This window comes from Excalfactoria chinensis, chromosome 1 (assembly GCF_039878825.1).
Source record: "Excalfactoria chinensis isolate bCotChi1 chromosome 1, bCotChi1.hap2, whole genome shotgun sequence".
Taxonomy (NCBI): Eukaryota; Metazoa; Chordata; class Aves; order Galliformes; family Phasianidae; genus Excalfactoria; species Excalfactoria chinensis.
The window spans coordinates 14,511,355-14,539,274 of record NC_092825.1 but is presented as its reverse complement, the minus strand read 5'-3'; the positions used below and the strand labels follow the sequence as shown (position 1 = coordinate 14,539,274).

General features: G+C 48.2%; 2 protein-coding genes across 2 annotated transcripts in view; one reads left to right on the top strand and one right to left on the bottom strand.

Moving 5' to 3' along the window:
- Positions 1 to 11,465, bottom strand: part of GRAMD4 (GRAM domain containing 4) — a 73,398-nt gene extending 61,933 nt beyond the window's left edge. Inside the window, exon 1 of the mRNA XM_072351596.1 lies at positions 11,316 to 11,465. Coding sequence (XP_072207697.1) covers positions 11,316 to 11,344 — 29 coding nt within the window. The 5' untranslated portion in view covers positions 11,345 to 11,465. The remainder of the gene's footprint in view (positions 1 to 11,315) is intronic.
- Positions 11,466 to 11,632: 167 nt separating this feature from the next.
- On the top strand, positions 11,633 to 27,876 carry LOC140259791 (histone H2B 5-like). The gene is made up of 2 exons (XM_072351469.1): positions 11,633 to 11,780; positions 23,782 to 27,876. The coding sequence occupies exon 2, from the start codon at positions 23,813 to 23,815 to the stop codon at positions 24,191 to 24,193; it is 381 nt and encodes a 126-aa protein (XP_072207570.1). The 5' UTR covers positions 11,633 to 11,780; positions 23,782 to 23,812; the 3' UTR covers positions 24,194 to 27,876.
- Positions 27,877 to 27,920: the final 44 nt, after the last annotated feature.

Here is a 27,920-nt window from a genome sequence, read left to right as displayed (position 1 = left end):
TTGCATGTTTAAAAAACAAGAAGCCAATTTTGGTCTTACTGCTAACTACTGTAAGCAGAGGAGACACAACAATTGTGAATGGTTAAATAGTCAGGGGGCAGATAAGTATAAACATTAGCCCCAGTAGAAGTTGTCCCCTGTCCCACCAGCAGTTATGGACAGGGAAGGACATGGGCAGTGCCCGGAAGTGAGATGTAGACCTGCTGGAATGTGTCCAGAGGAGGGGCACAAAAATGATCCAAGGGATGGAACACCTCTCCAACAAGGACAGGCTGAGAGCTGGGGCTGTTCAGCCTAGAGAATAAAAGGCTGTGGGGAGACCTGAGAGTATCTAAGGGGGGCTGTAAGAAGGAAGGGGACAGACTTTTTAGCAGGGTCTATTGTGATGTGACAAGGAGAAATGCTTTCAAGACTGAAGAGGGAAGGTTTAGATTGGATATAAGGAAAAGGTTTATTACAAGTGGTGAGGCACTGAAACACATTGCCCAGGGATGTGGTGGAAACCCCGTCCCTGGAGGCACTGAAGATCATGCTGGACAGGGCACTGAGCACCCTGATTTAGCTGTAGGTGTCCCTGTGCTTCACAGGGGAGTTGGACTACACGACCTTTAAGGGTTCTTTCCAACTCAAATGATACTATGATTCTATGAAGCACAATAACCTCAGAAAGAATGACAGAACATACAAGTCAGGCACTTGTAAGGAAGTACGGTGTGGGGGAGTGAAGGAAAATACCACCTCAAGTTTCCCACACATTCTTGTCTTTTCTCTCAGATTTTATTAGTTCATGAAACCAATTTCATCCACTTGGCATTTTGCAAGCAATTCAAATCACTTGAAACACTCAACAGTGACACAAATGAACATCAGTCAGCAGCCACCATTCCCTCATCCCTAGATACACAGAAAAGTCCAACTGTCCATCTTCAACAGCTTGGCATACGGGACCATGAGCATGACTGATGCAAAAGAGGAGGGAAAAGGTGAAGATATACAACTACGTTCTACAAGGAAGCAACTATGAGGCTGTGCCAAGCCAAAAGACACATCCAGCTATTAGCCATCACGGAAGAACTAACATTTACACACTCCCAGGTCACCAGCCTTAGTGGGGTACTCACTAACAAAACCACTTCCTTCCTCAGCTTTTTTTCCCTCCATGTCACCCTACAGTGACACTCAAATTCCCCTCCAGGCACTGCACACTCTGAGACAATAAGAAAATTTCAGTGTCAGGCCTGCAGTGCTTCCTGAAAGCACCTTAAAGCAGTGCTCTGCAAACAGCCATTGCTTTCCATGGTCTAATGACAAAGTCACGTCCAGGTCAGTTTCCATCAGACCCCAAAGAACATCTCCAAAATCTTGCAAGTACAACAGTCCTACGGGCAGACTTTTAGTCCAAATAATTTTATATACAACTTCCAGATAAAAAATGTAAAAGCACAGCAGTTTCTCGAGTTTAATATAACAGCCCTCAGCTTTTTCCACGGCTTTCATAGAGCTTGTGACAACTATTCTTCAGGCAACCATACGAGAAACAAGTCTGAATAGATATCTTTTAAATGTTCAGGCTTCCTTAAAGTATGCACGGAGTTGAGGAAAGCTAAGCAAAAAATTGCACAATTTCAACAAAACACTGAAATGACGCATTACGTGAATCTGTAAGAAAAGTACAAAGCCTCCTCCTAACAAGAAAGCCAACCAGCTGAAGCAATTACCATAAACTAGTCCAGTTCTCATTAATTTGGTTGCATTGGTAGGAAATTAACATCTTAATGGCACTTGTTATCCTACTGCCTCATAACAGCAGATGTTTCCAATGGCAAAAAAAAAATGCATACAGTTGACAACTACAGTTTTGAAGATGCTTGAAACAACTGGAATGAGGCGTCTTGGAGCCAGTCTTTAAATAAACCAAAGTCCACCATATTGAGCTCTAACCCTCTATGGAGGGAAGGTACTCTCTGCAGCCTCACTAAAGGTTAAATCTATTCTAAATGGCATTTCTCCGAAGAGAAGCCTCTTCTGACACAGCCATATTAGCAGCCTTTCAGCTGCATCTCAACATGAGGTGTACCGGACAGAAGGAAGAAGCAGAAAAGCTCTGCCAGTCTGCTGGGTTTTTTTAATCCTAAACATGAAGTAGTCCCTGAATCCAATGCTGCCAGAAGGACTGACTTTTGGGAGAGGTTATAAGCCAAGCCTGTGCTAGCACACTGAGCTACTTTCTGCATGCTCTGTTCCAAAACAAAGTATTTCCTTGTCTCAAAGCATCACATACACACCACAAAGGCAGTCGGGTTCCTTAGCAATACAAAGCCAGTGACAGTAAGTAGGAATCTCACACGTCACTGAGGCTTCAGACTTCAAATGGAATAAAATTAACGCAAGGAAAGCAGAATGGATAGTTGGGTAATGAAGCAAAGAAGCCAAGGTAGAAGGAATACATAAAGGATTAATGCAGTCACCATTTCAACCAGACCAAGCGATATCAAAGGCAGATAGAGGATGGCATTTCTAAGTCTGCCTCTAAGACTGGGATGAGGGCCAGAGATACACTGTCTGAGCTGACGGGGATATTTATGCCACTATGACGCTTCAGTCAGTCATGATAAAGGTCCAAAGGTCAAAGCTGTTGAAGAAAAAAAAGCTGTACACACACACTGCATCTTTCTGAACAGTCATGGCTGGGAGTGGGGAAAGAGGTAACACTACTGCTTTCATGCACAGGCCACAGTAAAATTGTTTCAGCTATGCGTATTTCGAAGCCTTTTAAGAAGTTTTTATAGAGGTAACAACTTGCTTTGCCACAAAGGTAGAGTTCTTCTAAGAAGGTCTTCCTCTAAGAAACCGTTTGGTTCTCAACTCAAAGCTGAGGAGATGATAACAGCATCTCACAGCAAAACCAAAAGGACAGCATCATCACTAGGAAAACGTGGCAAACACTGAATCTTAATCACTCCCACCAGATGAAGTCAGAAGGCACCAAATCCAGACTATACAGGGGCTGTGGACAGTCCAGCCAAGATTGGTAATGTGCTCCACGGTCTTCAAACTGGTATGGTAGCTGGAGTTTATCATGCTGCAAGAAAAAGGCTGCCTTCTTCTCTAGCCCAACTCTGGAATTTATTGGATATTACCAAATCTTAAGAGAAGCAGTTTTAATCAAGGACTCTTCTGGCTACTGCATTCAGCCCCAATGGCACACAGCAAACCAGAGCTGTCAGGCCTCCACGAGCTTCACTGCGACAAGAAGTAAAACCACATCCTCCTGCAAATTCCCCTTCAGAAGAGGCAGCCCCACTACTCAGAAGGCACACACACACTTGTCTGGTCTTGAAAAAGGGCCTTCAGGGCCAGTAATTGGAAAGGTTTCTGTGTACCCAGGAACCAGGGCAAGCAGTAAGATACAAAAGCTAGGTCCAATTTATTACCAACAGCCCCCCAGCCACCTTTGACTAAAAGCTCAAAAAAAAAAAACCACAAAAACCAGCCTCTGGAGAAAATACCGGGCATGTGCTTTAACAAGGCTACAAAAAGAGCTCACATCATAGCGGCATCCTTGCACAAGGATGCATACAAGTCAAGATGGGAGCACCTACAGATATAACTGCTCAACCTCATGGCATCATTTCAGACAACAAACAAGCTGTGGTCAGCCAGACAGGGGTCCAGCCCCTCCTTAGCATCTCCAGTACATCTGTCTTTACCTGCTTCTGACATTTATGAGTATTAACTTCATAACTTTGATATTTATATTTTAAAAAGCTCAAAGGAATATCAGACTGCGTAACTGCTAATGCTTTGTTTGGCTGAAGTGTTTGAAAAGGAGAGAGAGCGAGCAGAAAAGCAAATCACCACCTTTAGAACAAACAGACATGCTTCTTTGCTTAAGTCCATGCAGTGTTTCCAGAAACCATCTAAGACAATTGTTCCACAGCTAAGTTACACATATGACATCTTTGTGCTACGAATGAGGTCTGCTGTTGCGCCCACATATTATGATGAACTTCCAGCCAGCTGAGAACAAAGCCACCTAGAGGGTAAGATAAACAAATGTAGTTTGCTTCAGACACAAAGAAATACAAACTGCACGGAAGGATTTTTCATGATTTAACAAAGACAATAAATTGTCACCAACAGCAGACTACACAGTAATGAGTCACAGATAATAGCCTAATGCTTAATGCTTATCTATAAAGAAAATAATATTTATGCAATTCCAAAGTAGGAACAGCAAAATATGGAATTACTTATGCATTCCATCATCTCCAACTCATCAAAATGAAAGTCAAAGCAGATACTGTACATACAGGCTTGCACTCTGCCAGGAAGATCAGCCTGAGAACACCAGGCAGTTTCTTGCTCAAAAAGCACGTGCTGCCTCTGCTCTGCTTTATAAGAGGGCTCCCAAGTGCCAGAGAGCTGCACCAGTCAGCTGCTCAGCAATGCCATTTCCATGTTCTTCCTACAAAATATTCCAAGAAATCGTGTTTGTGCCTCATTTTTTTTCCCCTTATTGTTGTAGAGGGATTAGTGATCCAGCATTAAGTGAAATCATTGTTAGAAGATGCCTCAGAAACAGAAGCAAAACTGCTACTAGATGGAACAGGAAAGAAGCAGATCTGACATAAAAGTATTTCTTAACAGAGAGTTTTCTGGGGAAATCAGAACAATCCTAGGCTGGTTATTTCACACCACTGGGAGAGTAAAAGTAACGGCTGTTGAAAGCACATACCTTCATCAATCCCATCAGTAATTCTGCTAGATAGGGAAAGTGAAAACCCACAGAACAAGCACAGATCCTTTTATAAGCTTCATACTCAGAATGCTTCCCTGAAACACAACAGGGCTGGCTCCACGTCATCTGGAGGAGACCACAGGCCTCACTTCTGCAGTGTGTTGCAAGCTCCTGACTTTAGTTTGAATTACTGCAAGTTTCCAGGAAGCTTTGACAGCTCAAGTGAAACTTGAAGATACAGCATCCTGCAGCTGACAGAGCTCTTAAAGGATCCACACGTCTAGCTAGGTGCTCTATAGCTTATTGTGAAGGACGGTCTCCATTGTACACTCCCAGTTCTTGCAGTGTTGATACCACGCAGCATTTCACACAGCAGCAGCTGAACTTCAGTGCCAAAAAGTTACAAAGCTGATCAAACTGCTGTAATGCTCAAAGTGGTTCGATGTTTTACAAAAACAGACTACATAAAAAACACAGTAATTCAGGCTCCATGTATTCCTATTCTATCCAAAACAGCCAGGAGCTTTGGGATGGGTCACTCTAAGAACTACTGCTTATCTCAGGAGGGAAAAGGTGAGGAAGAAGGAAGATGAAGAAAGTCCAAACCCAAGAGTGAGATACACCCCAGAGACAGGATCCTGGATTACGTATTGACTTGTATCTTGGTTTTGAATCAAGAAGCCAAGGGTGTATTCATCAAGGGTCACGGAAGTGCAAGGAATGTCACAGGGTAAACAGCATCTTATCGTTGGGTGTTGAATGTGCTATTTGTTTCTTGTTGTGACATGACATCTTGTCACAAGTCGTACAGAACGCTCAGCCCAGACCACCACCCCCTTCAGCCCCAAGGGGGTTTTCCAACTGGTCTCTGCTGCTTGGGCCTCTGGAACTCAAACTGGGCACGCCACCTGGCTCTGCAGCCAATGCAGGCAGCACACAGTCAGCAGGCAGCACGCTGTCCTGGCACACCTACAGCAGGCCCTGTTTCAGTGTCTGGGGGAAGCAGCTTGTGCCTGAAGCCATGACTGCACAGCTCCTCAAGACCAAGGTCTGGAACGAATTACAGGGCTTACAGCTTCCACACCAGTCCACATATAACTAGAGGGACCCCAAGGCTGTACATCTACAGCCACGAGCTGGCTCTACCAAAAGCAAACAGGAAAAAACAGACCTTTTTCAGACTCATAAAGCAGCACCGCGGTCTATGTGTGGCCTTCAGACCACATTACAAGAACTCCTCTAGAGGCTCCACATTCCCCCATCCCTACGGCTGTGCTACCGCTTAAACACTGCTGACAGTTGTAAATCCACGTGTCTCTGTGCACCACTGCCACATTTTACCCAGCGTGACAAAATGCTGTTAACCTTGAAAAGCGCAGCAAGTTGTTTTGAAAAGCAGTTACTATGCACGCGTATGGACACAAATGGGATCCAGGGAGATTAAATAGAGAAACCCCTTCCTGAATGTGGCACTTCTGTCAGTAACATCAGCAATGTGAGACAGAAGGACTTCTGCAGACAGCTTCAGAGCTAAAACTCTTGCTCATGTTGTATTTAAGAATGTGCCTAACTTTCAACATTCACAGTAAACTTCGAGTTCTGAGAGAAGCTCTGCTTTGAGCATCTAAAGATACACTGTGGATCCTTCATTCTAAACTCTGATATTAACTTTCAAAATTGGTTCGTTTCCAAACCTGTGAACCTCCAGTGTTCTATATATAAGTAACTTTGCACATGAAATGAATATTGAAGGAACAACTGGCTTCTATGAGACGGTAAAAAAGCCAAGCATTAGTAATGCGAGCTACTAATAAAAGCCACCGACCGTCCTATCAAGAGCTCCGATAAGGCAGCTATAGTGGTGGAAAATAACAGAATTCAGGCACTGGTTGTATACGTCATGCAACTACAAAGTGCATGGCTTTGTTCTCCTTAATTAAGATAAGTATAGACCTCTCATATTAAGCAGCTATTTTCAGGGGGGTACTTTGGGAATTTCAAACACATTTAAAACACACTGCATTTAGATATGGAAAAGGCAAGAAGCTGCTAACTACTTTTCCTGCATAAAAAATCATTCGCCACAACTCGACCAACTACATACAGATATACAGGAGGAAACACTCAACACTCAAGAAACAGGAGCGCACCCTCCCACAGAGCTTGATGAGTATCCCAAAGATAAAGTGGTATTTCACACTTTATTCCTTCAGTCCTCCTCCCTCCCTCCCAGCTGACAGCAGCGTTACCTGGCTGTCAACATTCCACTAACAGCTTTCCTCTGCACCTGACCTAAAAATAAAACCCTCCTTTATAAATTTAACATGGACCACAGAGTTCCACACATAAGCACACGAAATAGATGTGGCAGAACAAGAAACATCTGAACCTCACCCCATTGACTTGAGTTTCTAAGGCAGATGTTCACCTTCATGCACAGCACAAAGGAATCTTGAGAATGTACGAATATGCACTGAGCAGACAGAAGAGCCCTGATGGAGGGACGAGCCCTGAGTGAAGAGCCCTGAGTGAAGTGGCTGCTGCCAAGCCAGGGCGCTACACAGCAACAATATATCAGCAAGTGCTCGCTCAAAACAGAGATTAGTTGGAGACCAAAGTCTGCACGCACACATCCCAAGGAACACACACATCTACATGATGCAGCATGTAATGATTGTGCTTCCTGAGCACGTGCATCCCATAAACCTAGTCATAAATCCCTTAATCACGGGTCAAAAGATGTGTCAACATCTACGTCGATGAGGACCGGAACAGAGGGCTGCAGTTTGGGGTTTGCAACCAGAAATGTCAGCTCCTGCAGAAGGGCAGCAGCACTCGGAACAGCTGCAGCACCAGTGACTTACAGTGACCTCCAGGACTTGCATCCCACGAAGGAAAAGCAAGACACAGAAAATTTACTTTAAAAGTTCCTTATTTGTACAATATACTAGGAAATACAAGCTCGGTTTGTTTCTGCCCTCCAGACACCTATAGAGCAAGCTTTATGCTAAGTGCGACGCACTCTTGATAGCACATTTCTCTAGAGCAGGCGACGTGTTCTCAACAGACCTTGGCAGAGAACAGCTGCAGTAACTCCAAGTTGTAAGCAGCTCAGCTCAGCTCAACTCCAGCTTCCATTGAGATGCAGACACAGCTTTCAAACTAAAAGCAAACCAGACAACCCAAAGCATTCTCCGTCCCTCAAAGCTGGTAGCTTTTTCCCTTGTTAATGTGAGCAAACGTTAAAGACGCACAACGACACAAGATTCAAATAGAAATAACTTTTCAAAAGCAACCAAGAGCAGGTTTTGGAGCCTTCTGCCACTCTCAGAAGCACATCACTGCATCTTCAGTCATTAACGCACCTCTGGAGGCCTGGTCTAAGTCAGGGAATTAAATCTGTTACTGCCAGAGAGTGCATGTGGAGAAAGGATTGGGTGTCAAAGGGAGGAGGGGGAAAAGAGCAAGAAAGCTCCTAACTAGAGATAATGTATTTTTAATTTGCTGCTGAACGCTGCCCTTTAGCCAAGGCGATTCACCATACAAGAGAAATGGTACCATTAAGGAGGAAAAAAAAGATAAACTAGTGCCTCCTCCCCACAAAGACTGCAGAGACTGCTAATATTTATGAATATGAAGTGGCTTCAAAGACTTCTTCATTATTTTGTGTGTGTGTGTCATAACACAAAGCAGCACTAACTCATTTCCAGCTGAGTTCACCACCAAACTGTCACTGTAGTAATGAATTCTGACCTATAAGCTCTGCTTCTTTACCTTGTCCCCCTCCCCAAGCCCTCAGCTGACAGTGACCACAAGATGAAGGGAGAAAACTTGCATGTTTTCTGAGACTTTAAAGGCCAAAACTCACAAATCCTGGCAGTTCCCAATGCTGTGAGCCAAGGCGATGCTTCACAGCTGTATTTCTGTGCACAGATCACTCCACAGATCAGCTCACCAACGTGCAGGCTGTACCTAACCCAGAAACACAAATCAACGTAGAGAAGGGAAAGGACCGGTGTTGTGGGATTAAGCTGGAAAATGGTACAGTTCATTTGGGCCGGGCACAGTCAGGTCTGGAGAAAAGAGCCCACAGCTCAGGATGGCAGACTGAGCATCTGAATGCAGCTTCTTATAACAGACTGGGATTCGGGAACTCCGAGAGCGACCCTGACAAACGAGGCTGACAAATACTGGGTTGAGAAGGAAGAGACCTGGAGCAGCCGCTGCCTGGCTTAAAGCAGGAAAATCCAGCCAGGTACTCGTGCGTTGCTAAACAACATTCATTTTCCTGACCTTTAGGAAACAAAACATCAGGAAACGCGATCTTTGACTTGTTTAACAAAAAGGCAATCATCATAAAACTTTTAATGGAGCCGTATGTCACACACAAAGCAGTCTTCTGTCTGCAAGAGCAGGAGAGGTGGTGACTGAGTTAAAGCTAAACGATGAATTTTCACAGCAGCACAACGTGAAATGAGGTCGTGGTTCATTTTCCAACAGGTCTTTATTCTGGAGGTTGAACAGTTTACGTTCCTCCTCAGCTATAAAGTCTTTGTACTGAAGAGTGAACACTGAAATACCAAGCTAGGAAGATGCTGAATATACACAGCATTATAGACAGACAAGGCTCCAGAGATATACCTGAATTTAACAGTGACACTAATTAACCACTTCTCATACACTGCACAAGGTTCCTTACAGAATCAAAATACAGGGTTTTTCCCCCTCGAGCCTCCTGCTCTCAAACAACACTGAACACTCGGCACCTGATACTGCATTCACACCTACAAGGAACTCCCATCAGCTTCCACACTACACAAGGGCAGGAGGGCAGGGGCAGTGCCCAGGGCTGCCACACACTGACACCAGCACCCCAGGCCAGCCCTGCTCTCTCCCCAGTGGGGCTTTCCCATCCAGTGGGGCTTTCTCTCCCTTCAGGCAGATCCTTGAGGAGCGAGGACAGGCTTTTCCAGCTGCTGCCCTCAATTCCTCCTCCCCCACAGGCACTTACGTCACAGGCCTCAGCGATGCTCCAGGCAGGAGGCAAAGATGGGCTCAGCACAGCTTCTCCCAGCACCCCCAGGCACCACCACAGCACCTCCCAGCACCCCCAGCCCTGGGCTCAGCAATGCCACCATTATAATGAAAAACACATGACTTTATCCCTCAGACAGCCCTACCTGCTGCCAATCAGAAGTGCCTCCAGGATACCCACAGAGCTGTGGACATGCAGCGAATACTGTAAGTCTCCTGCTCATCCTGGTGTCAGCCCCACATCACCTTCATTATAGCAGGGAAATGAGCCCAGCATGAAAGCAGTGACACCCAGCTCAGGCTGCCAGGGATTCTTCTGTCGTTTGGTACCAACATACGATTCAACTATATTATATTTTACCCATTTTAGAATCAGAAGGTCAAAGATCCAACACTGGCTTCAAAGGAATGCAGACTAGGACTGAGTGAGCCCTCATTTCTGAAGGGCCAGGTAACCAGATGTGGGAGTTGGAGGGGACCCTTAAAGGTGCAGATGCAAGTCCTGCAACGAACAGGGACACCTATGGCTAGATGACTTCTGAGGAACAAGACCACTTGTCCCATGGTAAGGAAAGATATGGCCGGGTAACACGGCATGCAGGTGCCCAGGACCTTGTTGTGATGAGCACCTCCAACTTCACCCACATCTACCCCCAAGAACTCCTCCAACACTTACTCCACATCCCTCCCAGCATAACTGTAACCCTGCTACCCAAGCTCTGCCGCGGAGGTAACCACAGGAAAGGCTGACAGCCAGCTGTCACATCCCCCACCTGCACCACAGTTGCCTCCAAACCTGGGGACGGTCCGCGGACCAGACCCGAGGCCCAGAACACAAACACACCCCTGTCAAAGCGCCCGGCGGGGGTCCCTCAGGCCAGTATGGAACAACCCGCAGCAGCCCCAGCTCCACAGCCGCACTGCACGGCCCACACCTGCACAGCTGGAGAAGCGGAGCAGTGGGCACAGGGCAGCCCCAACGCAGCCAGGCGCACCCAAACGTACAGAACGAAGTCAGGACGCCTCGTAACGGCAGCACCGCCGGCCTCGCTTCCCAGCCAGAAGCCACCGAACAGACCACAAGGTCCAAGGGAGACACTGCGCCCCAGCAGCCCCTAACCAGCAACAGCGAGGGAGGCCGGGCGGCCCTACCGTATTTGTGCACGGCGATGTGACCCGCTCCGGACGAGCCCCGCAGCGCGCCGCCCCGCGCTGTATTTACTCCGCCGCCGCCCGCTGCCGACCCGCGCCGCACGCCCGGACCGGGCTCTGCCTCCCCGAGGCGGACGGAGCGGCGCGGCCGCCCCCTGCCCGCAGGGCCGGACAGCGTCGCGGCTCCCGGCCCGGCCCGAGCTCTTCCCCGCGTCCCCCGGCCCCGCGCGCCGAACAAAAGGCGGCGGAGGACGCGGGGAGGGGGCGGCCGCCCCGGCGGTGCCTCGCGGAGGAGGCGAAGCGGCTTCATCCCAGGGACGGGAAGGCTCGGACGCAAATAACGTACGCAGAATTCGACGTTAAAACGGGCGCCCGGCGGGGCACTCACCCGGCTCGGAAATCGGAGCAAACTCTCATTCACGCTCCCCGCCGTGCCCAGGCCGCCGGAGCCAGGCGCCGCCCCGAGAGCCCCGCTGAGCCCCGCGCAGCCGCCGGGACGCGGCCGCGCCCGCTCGGCTCCCGCCCGCTGCGGGCTCCGGGCGCGGGCGGCAGCAGGTGCCCGTCCGCCGCCGCCTCCTCCGGCCGCCGCGCCGAGGCCGTGCCGAGCGCCCTGCGCAGCCGCCGCCGCAGCGCCGAGCCGCTCGCCGGGGCCGCGCCGCGCCCCGCCCCCGGCGGCCCGGCGGCGGGAGCCCGCAGAGGCGGGGGCGGGCGGGGCGCAGCCCGGCCTATGGGCGGCCCGCAGCGGTGCGGCGCCGCAGAGCCGGAGCCCCGCAGAGCTCGGCGGCCTTACCCGGCCCTGGCGAGCTGCGGCGCGCCCGGAGCCCGCCCGCGGAGGAGCCCGGACGCCTAGCAGGCAAGGACCTCCGTGCCGGGCGGCGGGGACGGGGCTGACCATTCTCTTTGTTATGCGGCCCGTGCCGGAACGCGTGTGCTTGCGGGCGGTCGCCGGCGGAGATGCGCCGTGCCGCACCCGGAGCCCTGCGGCACCTGGGGCCGCGCCGCTGCCTGCCCCGTGCCGGAGCCGCTGGCGGGGCCGGATCCGCGCACACGCCGGGGCTCAGCCCTGCCCCGCTGCAGTGGCTCCCGCGGCTGGGAACGCTGCCCTGAGCGCGCAGCAGAGCGGGTTGCAGGGAAGGGTCGGTCCTGCGTGGGTACGTCGCTGTACCGGCGCTGCGGGTGCTCGTTAATTGTTTAGTAAGCATAGAGCGCCGTGCACCATTGCTCATCTGTACATCATGCATCATCTGTTGTATCTGCACTGCTGCTGTTAACGCCGATCTCTTTCGTTGCTTAAGGGAGAAAGCCTCTTACTTTCCGTCCCGCACGTGCCTCATCCGCTGGCCCGGGGGATGCAGAGCGCACAGCGCGGTGGTCACCATGAAGCTCCGGAGCAGCCCCGTGTGCGGCCTCGTGGTGTACCCGGCGAGGTGCCCTGCCCGGGGCATGGCCCGGGGCTGGCTTTATGGCAGCGGGTCAGTGCACGGGGCCGCGGTGGAGCTCATTCCACGGTGCCGTTCTCCCATTGCACGTCATGGCGTGCCCTTTGCTTGTGTCACGTCTCCGTAACTTTCCCTGAGATGAAGGATTTATGAATCAAAACGTGGGGGAGTGGATCTGTGTGGAGGCTGAGTCACATCGCAGAAAATGAGAGCCAGGAGCATGCAGTCGTATGGCACGTTTACAAACAGGGCTTCATTCATCTCCATGCGCTGCTCCTGGGGCCGCCAGCACCGTGCTGGGTCTCAGGCTGCCTGGGAACACTGTTTGGTCTTGGCGGGGCTTTGCTCTATAGCCTCCATAGGGTTCCTGTTACAGTGTGTACTTCCCCTGATGAGGTTTTATTACACTGAACGCACACTAATAACAGGAGGAATTTGATAACCTGAATGCAGTTCCCACACCCTCCTCTTGGTTCCTATTATTTGATGTGTGAAGGACTGACAGCTCAGGTCCCGGCAGCAATTTTTCCCTCTGTACTCTATGATTTGCTAATTATGAAAACAAAACGAGCCTTCCCCCGAGCGTGTGCCCCTCTTCCCTTCCTGTTTCCTTCCTCAGCCCACTAATGATACTCGACTCCTTCACGGTAATTTGGGAGCTGCAGTAACCTGGATGTGTCTATGGAGATGTAGCCCTTCACTTCCAGGGTTCCTCACAGTTGCTTATTCTCCCTCTCTGCTGTTCCAGGTCTTTGTTTCTTCTTGCAGCCCTCCTTGTCCCTCCTCAATATGTCACATTTATCATTCTGTCTTACCTGACATTATGCTGGTTGCTTTACCTGCCTGCCCTCTTCTCTCTACTTTTTGTCCTCTCAAGTCTTTTCTCTCCCTTTTGTGCCATTTCATATGTCCTCTTTTTCTCTCATCTTTTTTTCACTTCTCCTGGCTTGGTTTTTATAACCTGTCTTGCTCTCTCCTTTCTGAAATCTCTATTAGAATCACTGAATCATTTGAGTTGGAAGGAAGCCTTAAAGGTCATCTAGTCCAACCCCCCTGCAGTGCACAGGGACACCTACAGCTCAGTCAGGTGCTCAAAGCCCCATCCAGCCTGACCTTGAGTGTCTCCAGGGATGGGGCTTCCTCCACATCTCTGGGTGACCCGTTCCAGTGCTTTCTACCTTTACTGTAAAAAACCTTTTTCCTCATATCCAGTATAAACCTCCCCTCTTTTACTTTGAAACAATTTCCCCTTGTCCTGTCATAGCAGGACTAAAATGTCTGTCCCCTTCCTTCATTTAGCCCCTCTTAAGATACTGAAAGGCCACGCTCAGATCTCCCCAGAGCCTTCTCTTTTCCAGGCTGAACAGCCCCAGCTCTCCTTGTTGGAGAGGTGTTCCATCCCTTGGATCATTTCTGTGCCCCTCCTCTGGACACACTCCAGCAGGTCCGTGTCTCTCCTGCACTGAGGACTCTCTATCTGGACGCAGTACTCCAGGTGAGGTCTCATAGAGCAGAACAGAGGGGCAGGATCAGCTCCTTGCCCTGCTGGCCGTGCTGCTTTTGATGCAGCCCAGGATATGGTTGACTTTCTGAGCTGTGAGGGCACATTGCTGGGTCAAGTCCAGTTGTGCTCTATCCTTACATCACTTGGCTTGTGCTGATAGGTGAGGTTGCCATGAACCAGGTACAAGACCTCGCACTTGTCTTTGTTGAACCTCATGAGGTTCGCTTGGGCCCATTGCTTGAGCCTGTCTGGGTCTCTCTGGATGATGTTCCTCAGACATGCTGACCACACACCACAGCTTGGTGTCACCAGCAAACGTGCTGAGGGTGCACTCAACTCAATGACGCCGATGAAGATGTTAAAGAGCACCGGTCCCAGTACTAACCCTCGGGGCACATCACTCTATCACTGATCTCCATGCAGACATTGAGCCACTGACCACCACTCTGGGTACAATCTCACAACCAGTCCATTGAAGAGTAGTCCCCCTGTCAAATCTCTATCTTTCCTATTTAGAGAGAGATGTTGTGGGGGACCTTCAGAGCCGTACTCAACCTTCCCCTTAATGCTTTTTTCCCCACACTGTTCCTTTGCTCATTGTCTTGCTCTGTCCTTTCTCCTGGCTGCCATTTCCATGTATATAGATACACCCATCCATATGTATATGCATACTCCACTCCGGATCTTCCATTCTCCAGCTGAAACAAAGAACTAACTCATGCTGAAGGTCTGATCCTATCGCCTCTCTTTCCCAGCACCCGCACTATACTGCTCTGTGCCCTTCCTCAGAGACACACAGTCAGGTAGACTGAAGAATTAAGTGTATGGGAAACGTTCCTAAATTCAGGAGGGAAACTGGGAAGGTAGCTTGTTCATCCTTTTCCTTTCTCTCCCCACTTGTCTTGTTTTATGCATTTTTATGCGTCCACTCCGCAGCTATTGTGAGAGCAGTGTTTGTCCTCATTAGCCCAGAGCTCTGTGTGGGGCTGGGATCCTGGCTTGCCTGCTTCCCTTCTTCCTGGAGCCAGGGAGAGAGAAGCGATGTGACTGCAGGATCACAGGTGTGGGTGGGAGGCAGAAGAATAGATGTGTTACCCAAAAATGCTATTTTAACCTCAGGGGGTGGAGCCGTTTAGTAATATTTCTCCTTGCCTATCACCGCAAACAGCATCGATGGAGATTGAGGGCAAGTGTTCGATTTTACTATTTAAATGAAACTTCCTTTTGAAACATCTGGTTTAATAATTGAACTGTTTTTTCTTGTCTTTCAAAAGAAAAACCACCGCTGAGTGGCTGGAGCAAACAGAGCTTCATCCCACAGATCCCACCTCCGCCTCCTGGCAGCTTACCTGACTCATAAAGGGAGCGGGGGATTTGATGTGCCACCTACATCAGCTCAACATTTCCCTTTGCGGCGAGAGTTAATCACCACTCTTGTCATATTATTTCACCGACCTTCCTGAAGATGTGATCTGTCGGGGGTGATTATTTACCTTTCAGACCATCCTGAAAACTTCTTTAGAATAGGTGTGGTGTTTTTTTCTTCTGAATTCAGCAAAAATACTCAGGTGATCCATTGCAGTGAGGTTTTCTGTGCTCATGTGCCACCCGGAGACGCAAGGTGGGTCAATGTGGAGGTCCTTCCCACAGGTAACCCCTGCAGGAGGAAGAAACAGCACGGCTGCAGCCATGGTGATAAAGGATGTTTTGTTTTGCTGAGGCAATGTTCATATCAGATCAAAAGCACAAGTTGGGAAACCTATTCCCCTGTCATAGGTGCAGGTAGATTTTAGGTTAACCCACGACAAATGGGCATGCTTTGGGGCACATCAAATTGCTCTTTATAACCTGTTTATGTAAGCTATATAGATCTCTCACTTGCGGGTGAAGAGATTATATGTAGTAGGCTGGTATTTGTCAAGCAGAAAATACTGCACAAATGAAAGCGGATGGATAGGAATAAGAACAAAAAGGGAAGATGGCAATACAGTGAATGTCTGTGCAGGAGGCAATGAAAGGAAGGAAGAGGGAAATGAAAATGGACCTTCAGCAAGGTTACTCCATGTTACACAGAGGATATGAGGGTCCTCAACCCAGCCTGCTAAGCAACGAGGGCAGAACACAAGGTAAAAGCTTGGGCAGACTCCATAAGCACGTGACTCTTGGATCTAGGACATCAGTGAGCTCTGTGGGGTGAGTGCTGAGAGGGGCAGCAGCAGTGAGGAGGCAGAGCGAGGGGCGAGCACCTCACCTGGGGGACAAACAGCTTGGGAACTGAAGGTGTGGGAGCCTAGGGGAAAATGAGCGTAGGAGGATGGAGCCGTGGATGGCTAAAAATAACAGGATGGTACAGATAATGTGACATTTTACACCGGCTGCGCTTGACAACCCTTTTGTGTTTTGAAAAGCAAGTCTTACCTCTGGGCGTTCTAATTGCTACCTACCAGCAAGGACCGCTGGCATCTGGGGCTGTCACTTTGTCCTCTAGCCCTCTTCTCTTCACTGCTGGTCTAGTAGTTGTCACCAAGTCTGCAGCAGAGAGCTCTTTGCGCTCCAGCCTGATGTAAATATTGACTTATCCCTAATTATGCTTTGATTTCTTTGGAGGGAGATTGCCTTTTTCAGCTGGTAGCGGCCAGCACGCATACTCCCCTTGACAGTGATGCTAGCCTCAGTGTTAGAGCTGGATTAAAACACCACTACAGCTCCATTTGCAGGCAGGCTGTGCAGTGTGGAATTTGGGTGCGAGCTGACCTGAAATGCCTTTTTTTCAGTGTTTCTGGGGAAGTGTAAGCTCTTTGGCTTTCCCCATGACTGCTCAGTCAAAGGAAAGTATCAGCCTTGGTACCCGTATCACATGTTGAATGGGAACAAGTGGTTGCAGACTTCCTCTGAAGCTCTGGGCCCCTACAGTGGGTGGGAGAGAAAGGAGGAAGGGGCAATAACAAAAATAATAAAGAAAGAAGAAAGCGAGATGAAAGGCCTTTGGATAGCCTTTCTCTGCCTTTGGATAGCAGCTCAGTAGCCCAGCAGTATGGAGCAGAAGGGCACTGCCTGGTTGATGCAGAGTAGCTGCTTGCCATTGTCAGATCCATATCCTAGGGATCTTCTCCAAAGAAATCAGATTTGAAATATCAACATGGGTTGATAGTGAAAGGACAAGAGGGAATGGTTTTAAACTGAGACAGGGGAGGTTTAGGTTAGAGATTAGGAAGTTTTTCCACACAGAGGGTGGTGATGCACTGGAACAGGTTGCCCAGGGAGGTTGTGGATGCCCCATCCCTGGAGGCATTCAAGGCCAGGCTGGATGTGGCTCTGGGCAGCCTGATCTGCTGGTTGGTGACCCTGCACACAGCAGGGGGTTGAAACGAGATGGTCACTGTGGTCCTTTTCAACCCAGGCCATTCCATGATTCTATTACATGATTATAAGATACAGATTTCTTTTCACCTCTTCTCCCTCCATCTCATACCACTTCCAGGTAAAGGTTTCTACATCTCATCTCCAGCACAAACCTATTATTAACATTTTGAAACAGTTTATGGTCAATTCTTATTGCAGGGTTTAACTTAAACAATTCTTTTGTCCTTCATTTTCACCCTGCTTTGTTCCTGCAGAGCAGTGAGTGCCGTCTGCTGCACTGTGCAAGCCATGCTCTCCTCATCCCCTGCCCTAGGATAGGCTGTCCCTGCCCCAGCAGCTGTGACCTCCAATGCTCAAGGACTCAGGGCTGTGGTAATGTGATCTGCTGGCTGCAGCAGAAAGGTGTCAGCAGCCTTGGGCTGTGTTCCTGCTCTGTTCCTGCCTGCTGGGAGTTCTGGGGAAGGATGCTGGTCTTCCTTTCCCTGCAGTGACAGTCATACATCTTCCTTTTAGAGTGAAATTGCTGTAAATTGCCCAATTTGTTATTAATATACGTGTAGCAGTATTTTGAGTACCTTGCAAGAATGAAATGTGACATGTGTAGCTTGTGGCATGCCATACCACTTTCAAACGCACCTGTTTGGTTTACAGATTCAATGCACGCTGTCTGCATTTGCACATTGCACTCCTGGGCTCCCGTGTTTTACATTGATGATGAAGCAGCTTTCACACATTCCTGACTTGTTCATTAATTGCATGCTTTCCAATATTATTTTTTCAATCATTTTCAGGAAATGCTGCACTGTGGAGGCACAGGCACAGTAACTGCAGGACTATAATTGCACTTGGAGACTCTTCTGGAAGGAATGTGGGTCATGATTGATTACAGCTGCACACAGCACACCCTTGCTCAGCTCCATCTCTGCACATAGAGGAGAGTTTGTGATACTTGCTGTTCAGTTGAGCGCAGACCTGTATACACAGCATGAAGGTTCACAAAAAGGTTTTGTCTGTGCCAGAGGAGACTCATGGCCATACTTCTGTTCTGATGTGCCCAACATTCTTAAAGCTTTTGGGACTTGATCTGGTCTTCAGTCTGTGTGGGAACACAGCTTTCCGCTTGTGCATGCTCTTCCATGTTATTCCCAGTCAGTAAATATTTTGGAGTACGATCCCTTCTCTAGTGTCTTTCTGCTGAACAGGTTATCTGTAGCAATGGGGAAGGTCCCACAAACCTCCTGACACCTGGCAGTGGGTGATGGAGGAGGAAGAGGTGCCTCATACGTCTGCATTGGTTCTCACCTGGCTCCTGCCATCACTCAGGTGGCTGTTGCTTAAGGAAAAGGATTTGTGGCAGAAGAAGCAAATCCCAGTAACTATGAAACTTGTAGAGGATGCTTGTGTTGAAGTGTGTGTTGTTTAATGTTTTGACTTGCTGATAAAAGCACAGGATGAAGGTGAGCCTGGTTGTGTTCTCTGTTGGACAGTTTTAGTACTGAGGGCGTGGAGGATGGTTGTGATAGTAAACACTTCTCTAAGCCATGTCTTTTTATGGGAAAGCTGACTGGAGCATAATTGTAGCAGATTACAGTACGAGATATGTGAACTTTTAGAGGCTATTGATCTATCAACAATTTATTTCTCCTTTTTACATTTGTTAGGATTTATTTTCAAGAGCGTAGAATGGAGGGATGCCAAAGCAGGTAGCTATCAAGTGATCTTCTGTAGAGCAGATAAAAGTCACGTTAAATAGCTTTCGTAAGTACCCACAGATTTATTTGCAGCACCAAAACCCCGGTAAAACACAGAGTCAGATTTTTGCTAAGTACTGAACCTCCAGCATTCCAATGGAAATCAATGCTGTCTGCTGGTGCTAAGCATCTCTAAATACTGTGGTTTCAGAGCCAGGTTAAACCCCCACTGACTTCAGGCACTCTCATCAGAGTAACAACAGCAGTATTTAACCTCCTGACAGCCATTCTTCTTGCAGTCCTGTGTCTCTCTGCTGCTCTGCTCGGCTCATGAATAAGGTTTTCTTTTTTTTAGAAATCCAGTATATGTTCCCTGCAGACAGCTCTGATTTATGGTCCTGCTCCATACTTGGTGTATAAGCATCTCCGACTGGTGCTCCCACAGCCCTGCGAAGCACTTGCAGCTTCGGTAGAGGTAGCACAAGAAACTACAGCTGCTGCTGGTGTTCAGAAATGTGCTTTCTTAAACTGTAAATGGAAATGCCTGCAAAGAAAAGCAAAGCATGGGTTCCTGTAAGGAGATTCCTGCACTGAAGTCCCAGGTCATGTGTCACCACAAGCAATGATAAGGAGCAGTCACAGGGTTAGGATGCCAGTGTGTCTATCTTTGTTACTCTGCTTGGGTTTCTTCTGAAGCCGTGGGTCACTGTGAACGTGGTGCACCTGTGTGTGGGACTGAGCTGCAGCACTTCTTTAAATGAGATGGAAGAGGGGAACATCTTCAGTTTTAACAGATTTCACGGTCTGATACGTAACCATGAATCTCTTAACCCAAACAATTGCCTGTTTGTGTGTAAAGTTAAACATTTACCCATTTAAATGATTACTTTACAGGAGCACCCAAATAAAACACAGCAGAGCACGTGGGGTTGTGGATGGGGCACTATTATTGATATGGGATTACTCAGAATCCTGCAATCAGCTCTTTGTCTCCAGGAAACTCTATTTCCTCATTACTTCAGAAGAAAGCAAGTGTTACCTCATCATCACATGCCAAGAGAAAAGTTCTTCCCAGTCCAAAACATGACATGGTAGCAGTTTTTACACACAAGGAAGTGTCATCGACGTCTAACCCTGACTCATCCCACTTCTGATCTGTTTTACTACAGCATTCTGAAATGTGTTGCCCTTCTTTGTGTTTGAGAGTAAAACCAACAGCAACAGCAAATTGCAGGTTTCTTGTGTGGGATTAAAGCTGAGTTTTCTTGATTTTATATCACAAGAGAAACTAAAAGAAGGGACAATAATTGACCAGAACTGAGAAAACTGTCACGTGTAAGGGGCAGAGTAAAGAGCAGGATCCTCTTGGCTCTCACTTATTAGAACACGGATTAAAGTAGTCCATCAGAGGATTACCAAGTATCAGAAGGCCAACAAATGTCAGAAAGATGAGAGCTTCAGTTTTCCCTACAAATATCCTTTTTTTCTTTCATCAAAACATCCCAAGAATGAAGTACGGTAATAGAAATGTGGTCTTTGTGGCTGTTAGTAAATGACAGCAGGGGAGCGGTGCGGTGGGAGTGAGGATTTACAGCAGATGCCACAGAGATCATCTCAGCGAGGACAGATTCTGTGAGGGGAGAGGAGGAAAAATCTGAGTGCCGTTTCCACCTCTGAGTGAGGAGAGGTCCTAAAGGCCAAAGAATGGTCCATCCCTTGTCATCCATGCGCACCATCGGCACTAATTTGGTGCTGATTTTACTGCAGCAACCCCACAAATAAGAAAGAAATGCTGAGGGAGCTTCTCTGCCAGTCTGGCTACCAATATATCAGGCATAGGAAAGATGCAGGCGGCGTTGGGCTTCACATGGGATTTCTCAGCAGGATTCTTCAGATCTGAGAGGCTGCAGTGAGTCATACCTTTGAATATGTTTCCAGCTCTTTTTCCTTTTAATGATGCTGAGGAAAGGGGTGTTGAAGCAAAGGTGTATCTGTCACTTCCTACTGCTGTGCTCCCTAGCAGCGGGCAGGCTGCTGCTTACAGCTTAGGACTACTGGAAGAAATACTGAGGTGGTTTTGTTGTTTTTCTGAGGATGGGAAACAAATGCCGACAATGGTAACTGATGGACTCACAGCATGGAAAGTAAAAGCATTCCGGAAGATTTTCCTAAGAAGCCTGAATCTAAATCTCACCTCGATGGTTCCATGCACCTCTTCTTGCATGGCCATACCCTGCTTACCACAAACCTGGAGTGCCTGAAGACCACCGTCATCACCCCTCACTAGGGGTGCTTGGAAATGGCCATCTGGGGGAACACAACTTCTAAAGCCTGTTCTTTGTACCCAGCTTCAGTCTCCAACAGCTACAGAATGTCTGAGACTGGAGGTACTTCTGGACATTGTCTAGTGCAGCTCCCCCAGGACCAGCTGCACTGGATCCAGATGGGTTTTGTGTTTCCCGAAGGGTGGAGACCCCACAGCCTCTCCAATCAACCTGTACCAGGCCTCAGCCACATTCCATGTAATAAAGTTAGTCATCATGGCAATGCTTCTAAATGCAAAGTAATAAATGTCAGTTTCTTCAGGTTTTCGTTTTGTTCTTTTTTCTTTTCCTGAGAAAGGAAAGAAATGTGACTGTTCTCTTTTTTTTTCCCTAAGGTAGAGTAATTTTTGCTCAGCTGACTGTCCTCGTGGACACCACCCTCTAATTTCACCTCTGTGCCAGGGCAGAACCTGTCTGTGTGGCAGAAAATACTGGTGTCACCAGAATTCTAGGTGATACTGTGGGCTATTATTGACATGATTTATTTAGCACTTAGCCTCAATCAGGCCCTTTGTACTAGGCACCATCCCAGCAAACTGGAAGGCAGGCAGCCAGTTCCCAAAGAAGGCATTATTTAGCTGTTAAAACTGTATGCTACAAAGAAATAGGTGGGGAAAAGCAACGACACTGAAGCTTTTGTGCTAATCTCTGAGCCTTAGCATCTCCCCTCATCACAGCTATAAATGGGAGAAAACTGAGATCCTGGCTGCACTACCCAAGGGCTGCAGGCTGAGTCGAACAGCTAGAAACCATCATGTAAGCATAAGAAACAGTCACGTCCATTTTTCAGTGTCAGTGTTTTTTCAGTAAGGGAATTAGCCCAAGAGAAAATGAAGAAAGTGCACAATTATTTCTTGTCTTGGAAAAATGCCTTTTCCTTTTCAAAGACTTATCTTCGAGTCTGCAAACAAGAACAGCAGGGGGTTTCTTCTCTTGATGTTGCTTCCCAAGTAGAGGAAGAAAGGAAGAAAAATGTTGGTGTCACCAAAGTAGGCAAACGCAGCATCTGAGTAAACAGGTGTCGGAGTTTTGAGGTGCATCCCGTATTTTGGGTCAATCCAGAATTTACCCTTCCAAATCACTCCACTGAGAAAAACACCAGAAAAGAATTTGGAAGGGTAGAAGAATCAAGTAGGTAGGTTGGTGAAAATCTTGTCTTTGGAGGTTTGTGGAAAGGTAAGGAGCTGTTCTGGATGGGCATGCATGGTCACCCCACATCCTTCTACACGTTTGAGTGACCTGGTCTGGTGGGAGGTATCCCTGCCCACAGAGTGGAAATAGATGGTCTTTAAGGTTGCTTCCAGCCCAAGCCATTCTGTGATATCCACATGGAGCCCTGACTCTCCTCTTTTTTTCTCTTGTCTCTCTTGGCCAACTGACTGGCCAAGTCAGGTCATCTTTGAGGGAGGTGCAGCCTCAGTAGGAGGCAGGAGACTGCAGAGCCATGAAAGCCCAAGCCCTGGGGCGATGCTGGAAGCTGATTCTCCAGCAGAGCCTGCAGGAGATTTGTCTTCCAAGGGAGCACTCAAACACAAAACCCTTTGTATCAAGAGACCAGGTTGCAACACAGCTATTCCCTTGACCCACAATAAAACGCATGTAAATTTGTAGTGTAGAGGAGGCATCCACTTTTATGACCTGTTTACATACCACCTTTTTGTTATGGCACTCCTTGACAACAACAGGCAGCTAAAGGTCAAGGCTCTGCAAGTTGTGGCAGAATGAATTAAACCTTAGAGAGATAATCCAGCATCTTTGACGTAGGCTGGCCAACAGAGGCCTGCTCCCCACAAAGCTGATAGCCCCAAACAGATAATGATTTCAGTCTGTGAAGATTGCCTCAATCAACATGCTGCCCAAAAGCATTTTGTTTCTTCCTATCTGCATTCCTGCTTCTCTGTCACATCATTCCTGACATCTCCTCTGAGCTTTTCTACTTCCTGATATTTTTGCTCACCTTAATGCTGAGAGATTCCAATGTTTCAGCTGGTTACCTTAAATCTATGTTGTTTTATGTTCCTTTGTAATACGTGGTGTAAAACAATAGCCACATAAATGCGGGCACCCTCAAAATAAACTTCTGTGCACGTGCCAAACAAAAAGTTCTGTTGGAGTTTGTAGTAGCTGTACAACATAAACAGCCTCATAAAAAATTGGCGGCACTGTTATCATCCAGGTGTCTCCAGCATGTTCCAGAAGGACTTTAATTATTCCATGCTGCAGTTAATGTTTTATTTGGAACTGTGGTGTTCCTCTCAGAAATATGTCCATCCCCAGCCCAGCTTTACTAAGCAGATGCCAGCTGGGTCCGGGTTCAGCAGTGTTGACGAGGCCAGTGTCATGGGGATTTAAACAGGAGACAACACAAAAATAGTCACAGACCAGTGTGGTTCTCAGTGGCAGTTCGGAAACATTTGGATGGGGTCAAGGGGTGTTTGTTTCAGATTTGGAGATGGCACTGATGCATCTTTCAGTAGAACTGTACCATAGGAGGGTAAAAATGAATGTGATTTTTTGTGTTCTTTCCAAGCAGCTTCGAGAACCAGAAAAAAAGAGCTCTCAGGATGCCAGAGCCAGCAAAGTCCACTTCTGCCCCCAAAAAGGGCTCCAAGAAAGCCGTGACAAAGACCCAGAAGAAGGGCGATAAGAAGCGGCACAAGAGCAGAAAAGAGAGCTACTCCATCTATGTCTACAAGGTGCTAAAGCAGGTCCACCCCGACACCGGCATCTCCTCCAAAGCCATGGGCATCATGAACTCCTTTGTCAACGACATCTTTGAGCGCATCGCGGGTGAGGCCTCGCGCCTGGCGCACTACAACAAGCGCTCCACCATCACCTCGCGGGAGATCCAGACAGCCGTGCGCCTGCTGCTGCCCGGCGAGCTGGCCAAGCACGCCGTCTCCGAGGGCACCAAGGCCGTCACCAAGTACACCAGCTCCAAGTAGCCCGGCGCTTCTTCTCCAGTGGGCCCACTGAGCACAGGCACAGGTAGGCAGCTATGGTTTGGATGAAGGTCACAGCTATTCTCCATGGCAATGGACAGACTTGGGATGGGCATTAGGAGCTGGCTAGTGGAAGATGAGGCAGCAAGCTGGATGCTGGCTTATTTTCATTATGAGTTCAGGATGTGCTATGGGTTCCGCATGCTGCGCGTCAGGCGACGCTGGTGGAGGAGGCCTCTGCTTTCACATCTCATCTGAAGGACTGGCTGCAGAATATCCAGATTCTCCTTTGTGCTTGAAAAATATGCATGTGTGGTGCTCGCCATGGTGGCTGGCTGCCCCAGAGATATTGCCTCTGAAGTCTTCCTGGCTGCTTTCATACAGTCGTCCAAGATGGGCACCAAGAAGACTGCACTGTATCCACTCTGTGATAGCCCAGATCCATCCTGTTGTACAGCAAAACAGCCGTACAGGTCAAGCTGACATCAACAGCCACAGCAACCACCAGGCACAGTCCATAGAGTAAAATCTGTACTGATCCAGCAGAGATCCTGTTTGGCAAGGGTGTGCAAGGCCTCTGTTAAAGATGCTGTGATAATGCCATGTGCTGTCCCTCCTCGTTGCTCCTGAAGGAAGAGGAACGAGCAGGCTGGTGGCACAGGCATGTGTGGCCTTACCCACCAGGATGCTGGAGCAACCAGCTGCCTCCCAGCTTGTGCCAAAGCATCTGGACAGACATGGGGAATGGTGGGACCCGGTCATTACCTCCTCCAGCTGCTTCTTTGCCCTCTTTGAGACCTACTTCAATGTGCAAGACATTACTAATGGCTGCTGCTGTTTCGAGACTTTTTTTCTGCCCGTGTGCTCCCTTCTGCCGTGTTCACTGTAAGGATGGACGAGTGAGTGCTGTCCAAGGGGCTGTTGGCAGCTCACCTTGCCCCTGCCTTCCCTGCTTTGCTCATCTGCTGGCAAGCAAAACAAAGTCAGGGCTGGGTGAATAGGTAGGGACTCTTAAAATATCACTGCATCTCACTCATATTTCACGGATTTAATCATTCTAAGCTACTTCAGATATTCCCCATGTCTTCTCAAGATCTACAGTAAGGTGAGCAATAACAAAATCCCTATAAAGCCATAGAGATTAGTGGAGGAATGTCTCAGTTACAAGTTTAGCATGCCTGAACTGCTGGGTAACAGATAAGGAGCATGTGTAGAAATGGTGTAAAGCTGAAGCTTCCTACTCAAAACACAAAATTAGCCAACACTGAAAAAAGTCAGAATTTCTGGTAGGCTGTAGCACTCTCAGATCAAAAATATTCATGCCTAAATTGCTTTTTGCAATTTATTCTGTAAATAAAAAGAGCAGCAAAGACACAGGATCCAGAACTAACGCAGATGCTCTCTGAAATTCACTGCTAATGGTAGGGTAAATTCCTACCCCTAAATAACAGTTTTGTGGTACGTCTCTCTTTTTCCACTACTTTTTATCCTCATCTTTTTTCTCTGCCCTTTGAGAATAATGGAGACCCTTGAAGTGCTGCTTTTGGAGATGCAGAATTCTGCATGTCTGGAAGATTCATTTATTTCCTGGCTTATAAGGGTGTTGCCTGAGGAAGGGACTGTTTGTGCCTGTGCCACTGAGAGCACCTCTGAAACCTCAAAGCAACATGAGCTCCCACATGGTCACTGTGCAGGAGCTAAGGACAGGTGGCATCTTGCTGCAGCTTGTGGGAGCACCCCACAGCCAAAAATAGGCTCTCCTGCTGTGCTTTGCTCAGTGGTGGGACACAGGAGGGTTTTCAGCCACATTTCATACAGTAGGAATCGCTGGCCATATCTAGACTCCCAGCACCCATAGCAAGCAGCTCCCAGCTGCAGCAGCTGGATTTGGCAGCAGCCATCTGTCACCAACCTCAGCCATTTATTTCCTCATGGCACTTTGGAAGAGACAGCTTAGCGCTTCCTTTGGTTTTCCAATTAAACAGTCAAAATCAGATACCAAAGATGAAAAAGTACCTGCACTGTCGTACCTGCACTGTTGAACTGCCATCACTGTCCCCTCTCCCAGCAGAAGTCAGAAAGCAGAGGTTGCAGAGGGGGAGTAAGGCTGTTTCAAAGAGGAGAAATGGCAATTTAAGACTGCCAAAAGGGGGTTTTTAGGTTGCTTAACGCCTGGTGGCTGTGACTGATCATCTCCATCCACCTACAGCTTAGGCTGTCATTTCACACATAATTTGCTCCTCGCTCTCCCTTCCTATCACTTTCTGTTTGCCCCTGACAAGCTGAAGGAGAGGACTGAGGAACTGATCTGGGATAAAATGAAAGTTGGTTTTTTTTTCACTCTTGCAGGGTTCATTTGAACCCAGTTCTGGTGGCTGCTCTGATTTGTCACTGTCACACAGACACTTGTGGCAGCCACGGGAGGGCTGAGCTGGGACAGGCAAGGCTGCCATCAGCTGGGACTTCCTCAGAAGCAGTTGTGAGCTCAGTGGCTGTAGTGTCAGAGCACAAGTGACAAAATGAAACCTGTGTCTCTGCCATCTGTGCAGGCTCACAATCGCATCAGTTCAGCGGGAGCTATTTTGGCTGGGATGGGCTTGGGCTGAGCCTTAGGGGCAATAGAAAATGGTCTGAAAGTGGACGGATCAAAGTAGCAATTGTCCGCTTATTAAGCATTGGTGTGGCATGTTGCACAGGTCCCTGGTGAGGGGGTGTTCTGCAGAAAAGAGGGTTTCGTGCTTGTGTGTCCGTGCTCGTTAAGAAGAAGTCTTTTCAGCTCTGGAACTGATAAAACACTTTGGAAATGAAAATAATATGCCAAGTCATGCTGACCCCACCTGATTCCTGCTGCAACAACAGAAGCACCTCTGGGACATTCCCATGCTTTGCTAACCAATAAAAAAAAGATCTGTATTGAAGGTTGGAAAAGGAAGCTGCACAGAGTAACATAACGTTGATTTTATGGTTTTATGTACAATTTAAGAGATGAAATTAGCTGCGATAGATCTGTGTCCTAGGGAGGACCCTGATTCCCCAGAGGGACTTCAAGACCACACTTCACCTAAACCTGCTGAAGAACTGAGCAGCCACATGCATGGCCTGGAGGTTTCCTCACACTGCAGGCAGATGGATCTTCAGTTAAGGACGGCAAACGAGTAGCAGCACACAGAGGAGGAGGGCCTGTCTTGGAGGTCGCTGTGTGTGACCTGAGACCTGTGTGGACCTGACCTGAGACCACCCTCAAGGCAGAGGTACCCCCGTGTTCCCACCACACCCAGCCAAGCTTGGCATGGCTTGTGCACAGCCCCAGGCCTTCCTCCCACCACGGCATCTCCTGACACCTTATGTCCAGAGCAAACTGTTTACAAGGAAAGGAAGAATGTGATATGAACCATAAAAATCACCTGCTGCTAGGATTTGGGAAGTTCTTCCTGGGACCAGCCCCTGGGGAGCAATCTTTCGTGCTTGCATCCATGCATGGTATCTTGCAGGCTTGTGTACACAGAGTTTTTCTGACAATAAGTGTTACATAATGTATGGTCTGTGTTATATTACTGTTGTTTTACGAGATACGTTGCAGCTGATTACCTGTTTTCTGTTAAACATATAAATAAACGCAGACCTGTTGGAAGCCAGGTGAGACGCAGCTCTCAGGTGCCTTTGCTTCTGCCATATCGCAACCTCAAGCAAGCCCTGTGTTCCTCATTCTTCTGGGGGCAATGGGGCCCCA